At 33.4% G+C, this 14,884-nt stretch overlaps 1 protein-coding gene across 1 annotated transcript in view; it reads right to left on the bottom strand.

Moving 5' to 3' along the window:
- Positions 1–746: 746 nt before the first annotated feature.
- The window catches only part of LOC149800906 (uncharacterized), a 76,092-nt gene continuing 61,954 nt past the window's right edge, over positions 747–14,884 (bottom strand). The window contains exons 8-9 of the mRNA XM_089956752.1: positions 12,242–12,372; positions 747–916 (exon numbers count right to left, since the gene is read on the bottom strand). Of these exons, the coding sequence (XP_089812878.1) occupies positions 747–916; positions 12,242–12,372 (301 nt within the window). The remainder of the gene's footprint in view (positions 917–12,241; positions 12,373–14,884) is intronic.

Here is a 14,884-nt window from a genome sequence, read left to right on the forward strand (position 1 = left end):
ATGATTCCATCCTGTGTTTTCAGTCTACCAACATAAATCTGTGGTTGCCATTCATACCCATATCAAAACGTATTTCTTTCCAAGAATATTACCAAACATATGAATTCTACAACAGATGGAAGCAATAAATAACGTGCATTTTATTATTCGTCTGTAAGGTACCGTTTATGAATCCGTCTTGAAAACACCAAAAGACAACAAAAATAACAAAGGAATATTAGAAAGCTACTTTTAAATACAATGTATGACAGGGAAGACAATTAAAGAAAAAAAAAAACACAAATAAACAATACCAGAAACATTGTTTTTCTCTATGCAAAAATTGTAATTGTACATCTTAAGGTAAAATCACGACCATTAATTTCATTCTGTCAAGCAAGAGGAAACTGTCAAATAGTACAGATCTAGTGAGTTTATTACTTTGCATACAATACATAAATTGTTTTATTAACATAGCTGAAAACATAATGAGATTAGTATATGAAGTCATTCTTCAAAATAATTAATAATTTAGCTCTCTTTTTGCAACGCAATTTGAAAGAATGTATTGAAGTTGTCAAAGCTAAACCTAAAGATATAGTATCGACCTCATAACGTTCCTACAGCGAAGACTCTTACTTTGATTTGTTGCACTTAAGCATGCTTGTCGTTTTATTTAAATGTATTTAATCGAGTTTTAATCATGATCTTTTAGATGTCTTACATTTGTATAAACGTCATTCATGTATAAGTAACATACTTATACTCTACTCTGTAATCGTACTTGGTATTTGCGCTGATTTCCTCTTTTGTTCTTGTAACCCAATCGTTCCATCCTTTTCCGAATTTCTTAGTTCTTCTTTCAGATTTATCTGCTCACTTTCTGATAAAGGTGAGCATGCCAGACTATGGTTGTCAACTTCGTTCTCGCTATCTTCTGAAACAAAGACTTTCTGTCTTATCTCAAATAATATTAAAACATTGTTTCCCATTATCAGTTTTTAACTATGCATTTCTAAATTTTTCAGGAGGATAATACAGAGTAGAATGAAAGTAAAACACTAAAACAGCTTCATTGATAATATTCAAATTGAATGGTTACGTCAAATATGGTCTAGATATGAGTATGTAATTTAATTATTGTAAAGTTGTGGACTATTACTACGTCGATATCCATGCAAGTCATGTGCATTTGTCAATTAGTTTGGAGTTTTGTATCCAAACTTTCTGCTATCTTGAACTTCTTTAACTTTATTTCATTCTCGTCCAAATTTCATGCAAGCTAATTTGAAATAGTTTGCTTTTGCATGGACAGTACTCTCACATTGCACCAACATGTCATAAACATATGCAAGGCTGCATTTTTTGATCTGATACGCATCAGCTCAATTTGCAAATATCTTTCAGTTGATGCCACTAAAACAATTGTGTGTTCATTAATACTTTCAAGACTGGACTATTGTAACTCAGTTTTGTCTGGTTCATCTCAATATCTACTCCAAAAATCTCAAAAAGTTCAAAACACAGCTGCTCGGATCATACTTAAAGTACCGCGATCAGAGCACACATCCCCCGCTGCTCTGTACCCTACACTGGCTATCCATTCGATCCAGAACGAAACACAGAATGTGTTCTCTGTGCTACATTTCACTAACGGACTCCATCCCAACATACCTATCCGACCCCACCCATGCGTAAACACCAGCAAGATACCTTCGCTCCTCTTCTGACAATTGCATACTCATTATTCCCACTATGAAAACAAAGTCATATGGACAGCGTTCTTTTGCATACCAGGGCCCCGCAACGTGGAATGAATTGACCAATGAACTTAAACTCGGTGATCCCATTCAAGAGTGCTCTTAAAACTCACCTATTTCGACTGCAAGAACAAACTTAAAAATTTAAATATTTTCAGCATGTTTTTATGTTTTCTAATTTCATGGTGTTTGTTTTTTTGTAATCATATCATTATATGTTTTTATTGTTATAGGTATTGTCTAATGCTGCAAAGCGCTTAGAGCTTCTAAAGATTAGGCGCTATAAAAAGTCCTCTTTATTATTATTATTATTATTATTATTATTATTATTACTATTATCATTATTATTATTATTATTATTATTATTATTATTAAATATGACGACCTGTGTGAAATGACCAGCTATATCAACATTTCAATCTTATGACCCTGATTGTTCTTACATGAGTGTTGCTACCAATTATCCAAGCTTCAAATTGAAAAGTTCTTCTGGAAAGATTTTTGTAGACATTATTATAGATCTATAACGTTTGCATATCAAAAGAAATCCCTCTCTGAATTTCAGTCCCAGGGTACTATCACATGCATTATAAAAGATAGTAAAATAGACGATTTAACGGTAATTTGAGACTAGTTTCCTAGACTATAAAATAGCATCAGCTTCAAATGTGTATCGGTTTAAGGCTGTACTTCCTTCAGTTATAGATAATAATCAAAAAGGTTTTTGATGTTTTTGTGTTGGTAAAACACTAGAATTTTATGTGATTTCATGAACTGCCCGGACGAAACAGGTCGATCTGGTCTGCTCTGTTTAATTGAATTTGAAAAATCATTTGACTCCATCAAAAGGGGCTTGCTGGAAAGTGCTCTGCAATCTATTATCTTTGGTGATCATTCGACAGTGGTTCAGAATGTTTTTCAACAGATCCAAGTGCAGTATCGGTAACAATGTGCGTCTTCTAACAATTACAAAGATTGCATTCAAAGATATACTTTAGTTCTATATATATGTCTTATAGAATATGAATTCTCTACATTTATAGCAGCAATAACAGACATATCACCGGTATATTTCATAAAGGTAGAGAATTTAAAATGGGTGAATACGCGCAAGATGTCTTTATAATTTTGGATGGCTCAGTCGTTTAGTTGTACTGTCGAAGAACTTACGGATTTGTCATCAGTTTCTGGTTTGCATTGTAAATTGTTAAACTTTAACGTCACATTGAATAAGAGGGAACAAATTTCCAAAATACAATATATGCACAAACATTGTAATCGTTTGCTCTACGTCATCGTTTTTACTTTTAATAGTACAGGTCTCTTTAAACCTATAAGATGTATGCGAAGAAACTAAAAGAAGTCATAAAACTACTGGATTATGGGATCGTGGAAATATGTCCTTTATCGGACTAAACTTTGACCATATCACTGATTTTACCAACATTTATTCATTTATTATTATATGCTGATTTTTTTCCTCCGTTAACTTTACATTGTCAGAATCGTGCAATATTACCCGATACTGAACTCACGTGCAAATACACATATTGCATTCGCATGCATAAAGTAACTACTTTCTATTGCAAACAAACAATGGACGCAGACGCCAGTATTTTCAATTTGTAAACAAATTACGTAGTAGCCGCTTTACATTGTGGTTGTCTAGTTTTGTTTCTGAATGAACTAAAGCAGATGTTTCGTGGACTGTCACATACCAGCTGATTTGGCACATTCCACGTTAACTTTATTGATACAATGTTTCAAATTTAGGTTAGCTATACAACATGCAAAAAACGATCCTTACAAATAGCATACAAGTGACAAGTCATATGCTTTCTTTTTTAGCTGGTGATAAGAATGGCCAAAAAAATATAGTTACAGTATTACATCCTAAATTTCCTCAAAATGTACTTTGTTAGTTCTGCAAATCCGAATTACATGAGCCATGTCATAGGTTCTCAATCTTGATTACATATTTCGAAATTGTACTGTAATTTCGAATATAAGTGCAATTACATCCTCCTGAGTGCACTCAAAATGAAATAAGCATTAAATTCCATAACGTCATTTTGATAATTGCAATTGCAAGGCTTCGTATTTTTCCCACATTATGATTTAAAACATTCAATGACAGAAATAGAAACACATTTACAGATGTCAACAAGCTTCTTCCTCGCTTCTTCAATTTGATGTATTTCATGTGGAACTGTCACACATAAATCCAGTCCATAATCACGAAATTTCGTAGAATCGAAACAATACCAAAATCTATTCCTTCCAGATCAAATGGAAAAGTTGTTGTAATTCACATTCATTCACAATATGACTCCAAATTTCAATTTTAACTAGACGCGCCTTTTCTTTCGAAAGTTAAGTCGAGCGCACGGCTAAGTTCAAAATTGTCTGGACGGAGTTATGTGCGCAGCAATAATGTTGTTGTTGTGTAAATGATAAATCTGCGCTTGTGTATTTAGTTTGGAATACGTCATACATTCAGTTACTTTGTTTCGTGTAGTGTATTTTGTTAATATATTTAGGCATTTGGTAGAATAAAAAAATTAGCATATAATAAAAAATGTACTGCATTTGTATCGGAAAATACGAACTCGTTTTCTCGGATGAATATACTTCACTCCCAAGGTCGTGTAGTATTTCCGTTAGAAAAACTCGTTCTTATTTTCACATACAAATGCAGTAACCTATAATTCCCGGCATTGGTTAGTTCCATATTGCATATGCGAAATCAATGAACAAATTTTACAGCTGCAGCTACCGCACTGTTCTTGATACAGAAAATATTTATGATCGTCGAACCTGAAATGGTCTGCTAAACACTTTCCTTTGTAATTATGTCATGGAACTATCGCATGCGAAATAGACCCATGGCTAACAAAATGTGTAAAGGTCAAACGTTCTAAAAAATAATTATAATGCGATATGATAACTTGCAATTATGCTAGAACAGCTGCCTTAAAAAAGCAGAATTTACTCACAACAGCGCTTGACTTAAACATCCGATAGGTCACTGGCTTAGGTCACTTGTTCAAACATGACAGTAAATTCTGTGTTAGATATATATCTGGTGACTTGGAGACACAAATCGACCAGTACATAAAAATTACCACCCATGAAAGAATTTTGTGAAGAAATAAGCGTTTATGTAATAAAAAGCGATCATGAACTTAAAAAGAAGATGGAATCCCGAAACCGGCATGTGATGCTTCCGACATCAGTGCAGCTATATTTTACAACCCTGCTAAATTCAGTGCATTCTGTAAAACGTTTGCTTTCTCGTTTTCTCACTCCATAACACAATTATAACCCAAGATTTCTGAGATATACTGACATATCAGTGTTACACCACGTGTAAATTTCAAACTAATCTGATCTTTACCCATGAACAAAAAGATTCACTAATGTATCATTCCTTTAGCACAGTTGATGAGCAATTGGAATAAACGTTACAGTAGCGGAGCACACAAAAAACTTTGGCATGTGCAACAACACATGTTTGATTTGTTAATTACAAACACTAAAAGGATATCATGCAATGTTGAAGAAAAATTGAGACTTACAAAAATGCATTTAGTATAAGATTGGGATAAGCATCATCATTCGTGATAGAAAGATTGCTAAAAGAGAACGGTATGGGGAATGATTCAATTAACAGGTTGATGTTGATAAATATATAATTTTTTATAAGCCTTTTTTTACAGAACAACACCAGGAACTAGCAAACCTTACTAGATGGGTCCTTAAAGATTGTCAGAAGGCAAGACATTAATGTATGGAAAACAAATTGTTGTAAAACTACACACCCTGACTGAGTATACCATTATGCTTGTTTCGAATCGTCAATAGGAATGACATAATTTCAAATCGATCTGAAAACATTTGCACGTTTGCTGTCAATGCCGAAACGTTGCAAATTGTTTAAAACAAAGGTCACTGTTGTATATAGATGTCATAGTGGTTGGTCGATAATGGCTAACGACAATTTGTCAATCGTAAAGTATTATCTACATGCGCTTTAAAGGATGAATATCGCAGGACAAGAAAAAGAACACCATTTAGAACATCAATTCAACAATGGCGAAACTCTGGCTGTTAATCAAAGAGTGGTGTGAATAAATTAAACGTTATACAAAGAAATAAAGTACACTGAGACTGAAATAATTGCTAACTGAACAGTCTAAAAAATATTACATATGCAAGAAAGAAATACATTATATATTGAGATGTCTATTTAGGGAATCTGATTAAAGTCGGATCACATTAGTACGTGTAAATCTAATGGACATTTTAAGAGTTCATCTTATGTAGACCTTGTGGTTCACCAATTAACTCACAATTTGTAAATTTTTGAACATTACTTACGTCATTCAGAACATATTGTTAGTAACGATGACACTACCAAACACTAATTTGCAAGGCTTTATCTTCTAAGCTACTAAAATTAAGTGAACTGGGAATTGCAAATATCACCAAAACATTAATTTTTCCTGTTCCCTGTCAGATCCCCACTTCGGACTGTGAAGGTCTGATTTTAAGCAGAGTCCCTGTTTAGGTTAGTCAGTAGGCACGATGATCAGTGGCAGGCAGGCATTGGTGATATGCTGCATGCAATTGAGAAATACAGCAGAGTATACAGTGAAAGCTATATTCTCAAAATATTATTGGGATGAGAAAATCTTATGTATATCTGTATTGTAGATTTAAATGGTCTATAGTGAACAACTTATTACACATATAACCTTGTTCATGATTGTGATTATACTTTTATATAATGCAAATATGTTGACATGTCATTTTTACCATAGACTAGCTCTTTGTCTTGCTTGTAAGTACTAAATACGTTGTTTACTGACATCTGAGCTCAACGTCTACCACTAGAATGTTCTAAAAAGGGACCTTCTTTACGAATTAGATGGGAATGATCTACATTATGGTCATATTGTTATGTCGTTTGTTTTTATATAAGGTTCTGCAGAAACAAAATGTTCTTTTCATTCTTAAAGTTACGTTGCGTTCAGATATAATCAAAGATGAATCAAGTAATAAAAATTATTCTTGGGAATTACAAAGTGCTCATTGGCATCTTGAACTAAATCACCATTTGGGGATTTTTATGAATTCATTCAAGGACATTCTGGATAACATCATTGTGATACAGCAAGACTGTTGGCACATCAGCACTTCCAATACTGTAATTAATTCGGAACACTGTATACTGTTGCATTTGTGATACCATTTTTAGGATTATTTGGGATTCAATTCAGAATACAGCGAGCTCCTTTAACATTTTCGCTTTGTATTATAGGGGAAATAAATTATTTGGTGAAGTTACTAAACCGATTGGTTTCGCTTTATCTGTTAGGATTTGTTGGAAGTGGATAACATCGAATACCATTCACTTTTACTCAGACACAAACAATTTGGATTGTAGTGGTTTTACGAACCTTTGAAGACTAGAATGTACAAGCATTGAATTCAAAATAAAAGAAAACTGGTTGTTTTACCAAAGTCAATTGAGATACCATAATACTCAACACGAGTCAGTAGGCACGACACTATTAGAGCCGAGGGGGGAAGGAAACAGATCAAACTTGCAAAAAATTCTATTTGATTATTTGACAACTGGTACTTTGGAACTCCTAGATTCCAACTCGGCATAATTTTGAAATATAAAGTATGATTTCTAAAGGGAATTCACCTAACATTACCCAGAGAAAATTAAAAATACACAAAGTAATTTTGGGCGATTCGATCACAAATGTGAACAATAAGAGGAATAGGATATAAAGGTATATTTTAATGACAATATTTATCTTTATACAACAAACAGGAGGGCCTAAGCAAATTTAAACAACTTTAAAGACAGTAATGTTAAAGCTTGTTTTTGCGGAGAAGATAACATAAATCGACTAATAGTTGGGAACCAGCCGATAACACCGTTTTATTCAAATAAACGACTGAGTAAAAATGAGACATATATAACAGTATCCAGAAGTAAGAAACCGTCGATATTTTTTTAAAGGTAACACGTTTTGTGGTGTAACACATATGGATAAAAAAGCAAATTTCTATTGATCAAAAAACACGACGTTTAAAAAAAAATACAAATACATATACATAGCATTTAAACAACAAATTTGTACATGAAAAAGAGTCGGTCCATGTGAAAATTGAATCTCCAACATTTGCCTTACACAGGAACTATGTCAAACAAAGAATTATACTAACTGAAAATATAATGTAATAAATTTGTCATATTTTATTTATTTTTACAATAGCATTGATTAATGAAGACACTTTAAGGAATGCAACGTATTCTGGAGTTTTCTTCCCAACAAATGTCATCCGAAACACGAACTGCAGTTTTAACAACACATGATATAACCTTAGAGACAAAATGTTGATATATGAAAGGGTACCACCAGTAATCATACAGCCACATAGACTAAGCGAAGTAGTTCTACGGAGTATGAAAGAAAATCCTGTTCTTTTATATTTCAAGAATGGTATGATATTATGCCGTTTGTAACAATAAATGTAAGTGATAGAAAGAAACCTCTAACAAAAAACATACACTTCCATTTGAACAGTGACAGCTTAAAAGGACACATACCAATAGCAGGAGTGTTACTAAGGACCAATATGCATTTTATGCTGTCTTGTTTAAAGTGTGCATTCAAATAACTCGGTGACATTTAGGTACTGAATTTAGTAAAGTTTATTTTGAAATCCATTATGGAAATAATTAATCAAAAGGTGGCCTTTATTACCACATGCCCCAACCGAGGACATAACCCAGCGGCAACATTCTTATGAGAAGAAAATAAAGCATGTGCTTACACAGAAGAAAACAAAACTGGTACGTTTACTTTTTTTCTGAGTTGTATCAATGTTTCCAGATTTCGTGTTTGCAAACGATTGTGAATCGAAAGGTCTAACAAAAATTGTTAAATCATAATTGCCCTGATAATAACTCCAGTCATATATTTTATAAGGAACGTGAAATATTGTGTCTATGAATACACACCATTCGATGTACAGCTTAGTATATATTTTCACGCATCTTTTTCCATCCAAATGTTAGCATTAATCGGTATGTGATATATTTCCTTCTATTCTTAGAAAGGATAACCTAGTTTTTGTACCTCACTCCTATATATATATGGGAATGATTGTTTAGATACATGAGAATTAATTACTGGGTCGTCATACGAGTGTGACTGCTACAAACGAGTGCATATAACACTGATTGATGTGTGCTTAGTTGTGAGGGAATATTGGCTCATGTGTGCAGGCACAGCGATGAGTGCCGTTTACCCGCGGACCTGGGTTCGAATCTCAGTAGAGTACGAATTAAGAATTATCTAACCTGTATGATAGTATTATTTGCATTAAAATAATAATGCTGAGTACTAAAATTATATATATATATATATATATATATATATATATATATATATATATATATATATATATATATATATATATATATATATATATATATATATATATATATATATATATATATATATATATATATATATATACACACATTCAATTGTGTCTCTCTTAACTTTACATTGTCAGAATCGTGCAGTATTATACGATTTTGAACACATTGACACGGCTCGGCACGTGAGTCTAAAACTAGTATAGCTTAATAGGAACTACTTTGCATACAAAATATGTACATTCATGAAGTAGACACTTTAGATTTTAGTTTTTACGATTTGTTTGTGGATGAACTAAAGAAGCTGTTTCGTCTATTTTAAAGTACTAATGATAAAGTGAACAATGTGGAAGAGTTTACTGATTCACAAATGAAACTTTCAAAGAAGCTAACGACTGAGTGGTATTTGCAACGTCCACAACAGAAGTGAGAGAAGCAGTATTGAAAGTACCATTCTGATAATTTAAACAGTTATTTAGAAGACATGTTCGTAACGTTTCCGCAGGGTATGGTTCAGACTATGACCAGTGCTCTCTGGGGCATATAAAATAACATATAACAGCATACCGAGGCCAATGTCTATGGTATATTTATCAAAGACGTACCATTTTATAAGTCACAGTACAAAATTCAACAACAAAAAATGCAGCATAATGTTTCGGTTGAAAAGTACGGTCCTCAGAGCGAATAAGCCAAGACGACGAAAAGTTCTTATGTCCGCTAGTTGAATGGACTATCACACACCAGCTTGCGCTAACGTTTGTGATAGACGCCATACAGGTCATAACATAGCTGGGGTCCACTACAAAGAGCATGTAGCTGACAAGGTATAAGCATGTCTTGTTTAGCTGATTTTTGCATTTTCAATTTCCTAAAAATGTACTTTCTTAGTTCATTTTGCAAATCTGATATACATGACCCATGCTATGGTTTCTAAAACTTGATTGCACACTGCGAAATTGTCCTGTAATTTGTACTACTTTCCAACTACAATATCATTCTCCTTATTGCACTCGAAATAAACGTGATATTCTGAAGTCTTTCTGGACTGAAAAATTTCAATTGAAAGAGTTCATTTTTCTCACATTATGATTCCAAACATTCAATGACAGAACAGAAACACACATGTAGCTGAGTCAAGACGCGTCCCTCCCTGCTCAAATCACATGTACTTCGTGTCGAATTGACACAGCTCATAAATTCAATCCATAATTGAGAATTGAGTAGATTGTATAGTAAGAAGATTACTGCATTTGTATGGGAAAAGTTCGTGCAGTATTATTTTGAAAAACGTCACTCATATTTTCCCATTCAAATGCAGTAACTTATGTATGTATGTATGTATGTATGTATGTATGTATGTATGTATGTATGTATGTATGTATGTATGTATGTATGTACGTATGTATGTATGTCGTTGAGACGGCTTTGAGGCAAATTAAGCACTAGCTTTCGTCATTTTAGAAATATGCTCTTTTCTTAGTGCTAACTCTCATGATATATATATATATATATATATATATATATATATATATATATATATATATATATATATATATATATATATATATATATATATATATATATCAGCAATAGATGGACCGGGTCAGATCAAGCGTCGGAGAGGGTTGTCCAACATTTCAAAAGGGCCCTGATTTCCATCGAAAAGGCACCATTGCAAAAGCCTATGTGTTAATTTACTCAAAATGTGCATAATACCCAATAAACACGAGGTGGTCCAATTTCAAGTGAAAATAACTGTACGTTTATGTGTGTACTTATTTAAACCGGGAGCGGGGCTCGGAAATCCTGGACCCTCAACCCCAATCTGGCTCTGAATAGAAAAATCAAGTTTATAGGAAGAAACACATACAGAAATTTATCTTGGCATTTCTAACGGTTTCCTATATTTATCATAATTTTGGGTTTGGGGAAGATTTGTGACTAATGCTAAAAGAATCGAACGGGAGAAAATGGTGGTTTTATAGTATGATAAAAACAAATATTAGATTTTGCATAGGACTAGTTTCCAAAGTTAATTGCTATTGTTAATATACAGAATCTTAATTGCTGAATGTACTTTTTCGGGAACTTCAACAATGTTGGACATCCTTCATAACTCATTTCTTTAGTAGTGCAAATAATCAGGGACAAAATATATACATATACAGCTGCACTTGAAAGTTTTATTTTCATTTGTTATATAACTTTCCGTTATCAAACAAATTTTCAGAAAAGAAATTAGTCAGAATTACTTAAATATCAAGATCTCCGAGAGGATTATTGATCATTAACCTTAAAAGTGAAACTGCCTAATCATCAGAGAGAAAATCTGTTTACGCTTATTTAAATAAGCGAAAATGTAGCGGATGCTGATTTAATTATGAAATATATCGTAGTAGTGTACTTTTGATAAAATTATAATTACGAAGAATCGCCTCAAAAATTATTACCCACAGTTCAACATAAAACTTTCTAACAGTACACACTATTCTAAACTGTACTACTGATGCACGTATTAGCTATGAGTCAAGTGGCTAACAAATGTTGAGATCAGACTAGATGCTTATTATGGCCGGAATTCGGTTTGCCCCTTTAGAATAGTCAGTAAGGAGTCTTACGAGGACTTACTGATTGGAAAAATGAGAATTAGTGTAATGGAGATTTGCATGGTATATATCTTGTTACATTTCACAACTGGTAATAATAGGATTGTCAACAAATTTGTATGTCTCTGCGACTCAATGTTAGTCAGTATAAACAAATGTTGCGGTTGCAGCGTCATTGAGATATGCGTTCTCTCGACACTCCGTCAAAATATGGCTGGGTTAAAATATGGTGTGGAACGATGAACGATATATATATGTATGTATTTCATTTGTTTTCTCTATTTCGCCTACTTGATCATGCATTTGCGTCTTTCTAAACTGGTATGTATTTATTGCTGTATGCATGTATATGTGTATGGACGGATGTATATTATGGAGGGATAGGTAGATACGCATGCAAGAACATATTATTCCATGCATGATACCTAGGATAGGACAACCAGTTCTTGCTGCGCCGCTCTCATCATCATCGTCGTCTTGGTCATCGGAGTCTTCATCATCGTTGTCACTATCTAATTTAGGGTTGTCTGGATTCGATGGGCCCATGGCAGCGCTGCTTCAAATGCAATAAAGATATCAAAGTTTATTGCTATACCCAAAACAATAATTCTTTTATAAATATAAATAGATTTCAGTCGGTGCGATCCGATAAGTTCCTGTCAATCGACAATATTCACATATGATGCATTATGCGGATTAATTTCCTAAATCGGGGGAAAACAATATACAAAAACCACATGATTCATGCACATTTAAGTAGTATGAGGCCGACAATACGAAGGGAATTAATAACATCTATGTTATACATATTAACGCAAGAAATAATATCGTCATCCTCTGAATATATTTTCTTTAAAATTACTTAATCATTCGCTTTTCTTATACCCAGTTAGGTCATATTTAGTCACGTGATAGGTTCTTTCTGATTAATTAAATTTACAATGGCTGACTCAGTGACACATATGAAGTTTCGATGTCAAAAGCTATTGAAATTCGACTGGAATACATTTGTTTTAAATGTTAGCATTGGTCTTTGTAAGTTTTTTGTTGCATTTCACACTTTGTGCGAGCTGTATACTTAATACTTAACAAATTGTACACGAAAACCAATCATCAAATAATATGCATTTGATCTCTTAAACATACCCTGAAAACAAAACCGAAGATAAGTATTTATTCATCATTCTTTTAAAGACAGCCGACCTTTAAGGTATGACAATTTTTAAATACAAATATTGATAGACATTGTGAAAAAGAAAGAAGTGTCTATAAAGTACTTAGCCTAACTAAAAAAGAAACACCGATGTGAAAATACGGGGTTCCTCTCCTTTGATTAACGCTGAGTTCATCTGATGGTCCTTCCGGATGCAGAACGAGCTGTGTTTTATGATGAGATCCCGATCAAAAGTTATATGCAATGGTAATTTGTTGTATCATGCTTTTTGTTGTTGAGTCAAATTAACCGCAATATCGAGGTTTAAGACGTTAGCGTTAATGATGTCAGCCTCGATATCCTTTGTGTTTTTGATAACGACGTGGGTGATGTATCTCGTCTCAAATATCTTCTACCCTAATGAATGTGATAATTTTAATAAATTTTAAAATAAGCGCTGCTCATACACGAAGCACGATGTTTATGAATGAGATCTGAATGATATCTGATTTAAATGATGCAATTATCGGATAATTTTTCCTCTGCTCTGGTGTTAGGAATATTTAATTCTAATGAGATAGCCTCGTCGAATTTGCAATATGACGTCGGTGATAAAACGTTCCAGCATTTTTAATTTGTATCATTATCATCAAAATAAGAATAATGGGTTTGCTTCAACAGTGGAACGAGTTTATTTGAAAATACCACGTGAAACAAAACTCTGTCGACTGGAATAAGTTGTTGACGACAACGGTCGAAGGATCGGAAATAGCCACAGTGATAGGCTGTTGTCCTTTTGGGGATATCGATTCGATCGTGGTTAAATTGTATCTTCTAAAACATTTTCTATGACATTACCTTACTTGTGGAGATCTTTGTTTAAGCATGTACTCAGTAAATATACTGAAAAAATGTATCAGGGTAAAATTGTTGGTTATGATATTTGCATAAGGTGATATCCACGATTTTTGATAATCACACCTTGGCTAATTAGTTACCAAAAATAAAATTGTATTATTCGAATGTAAATGTCCTTTTGTGCGGCGCGACCGCATAATCCCGAATAATATTATCCTAAAGTGTTATCCGGGTTCATTGCCTCCCCGATCGGCTCCCAATGTTTATTACTTGAAACTGTGTTCCGAAAATGATCGTATGGTTAACTCGATTTTTCACAGTAATAAGATTTTTTTAAAATCATGACCGCGATTTTGGTTTGTGGAAGAATACACCTTTATTTGTAGGCATCATTTTATTTTGGGGGAATAAGATGACCGAGTAGACTATGGATACTCTGATAAGAAATCTTTATTGTCTTTATTAAACCAAAATTTTGAGGCCGTTATGATTTTGTTCACCAAATAATACCATATGTTAAAATACCACCAAATGCACCTGATATGTCCTGATAAAAGTTTACCCGCTTAGATTCTGTTTCAATTAATGGTGCTGAAAAAATACCAAGCAGATCGTGATAATAATTAGAGTAGAATCATTGATTTAGCCGTTTCACGTGTTAATGAAAGAAAATGCAATCGTTTAAACAAGTAGAATGAAAATGCTCATTATAGATACTGGCTCCATGGACAGTACATCTGTGTTTAGTAATTATGATGAGGATGATAATGAAAATGTTCGTCATGTGCGAACAAAACATTTATTAGCGTTTAACATCACCAATGGCATCAGGGCGACGTCATAGTTTTGTATTTGAAGCTCACAGAGGAATCATTTCAGTGGGTTGTGTCGCAAATCATCCTAATGGCAACAAGGTCAACAATCGCCTCGAAAATTAAGTGATCTTCAGACCACGTGAAAATGATCCTCGTGGATGGGGTGGTGCAACTAATTTTGGTCTTGCTCATCCCGAATTCGCCATCAATCTCGACACAGGAGATGAGACTGAATACTTTTG

The sequence above is a fragment of the Sinohyriopsis cumingii genome, chromosome 4 (genome assembly GCF_028554795.1).
Source record: "Sinohyriopsis cumingii isolate HCF-2022 chromosome 4, ASM2855479v2, whole genome shotgun sequence".
In the NCBI taxonomy this organism is placed as follows: Eukaryota; Metazoa; Mollusca; class Bivalvia; order Unionida; family Unionidae; genus Sinohyriopsis; species Sinohyriopsis cumingii.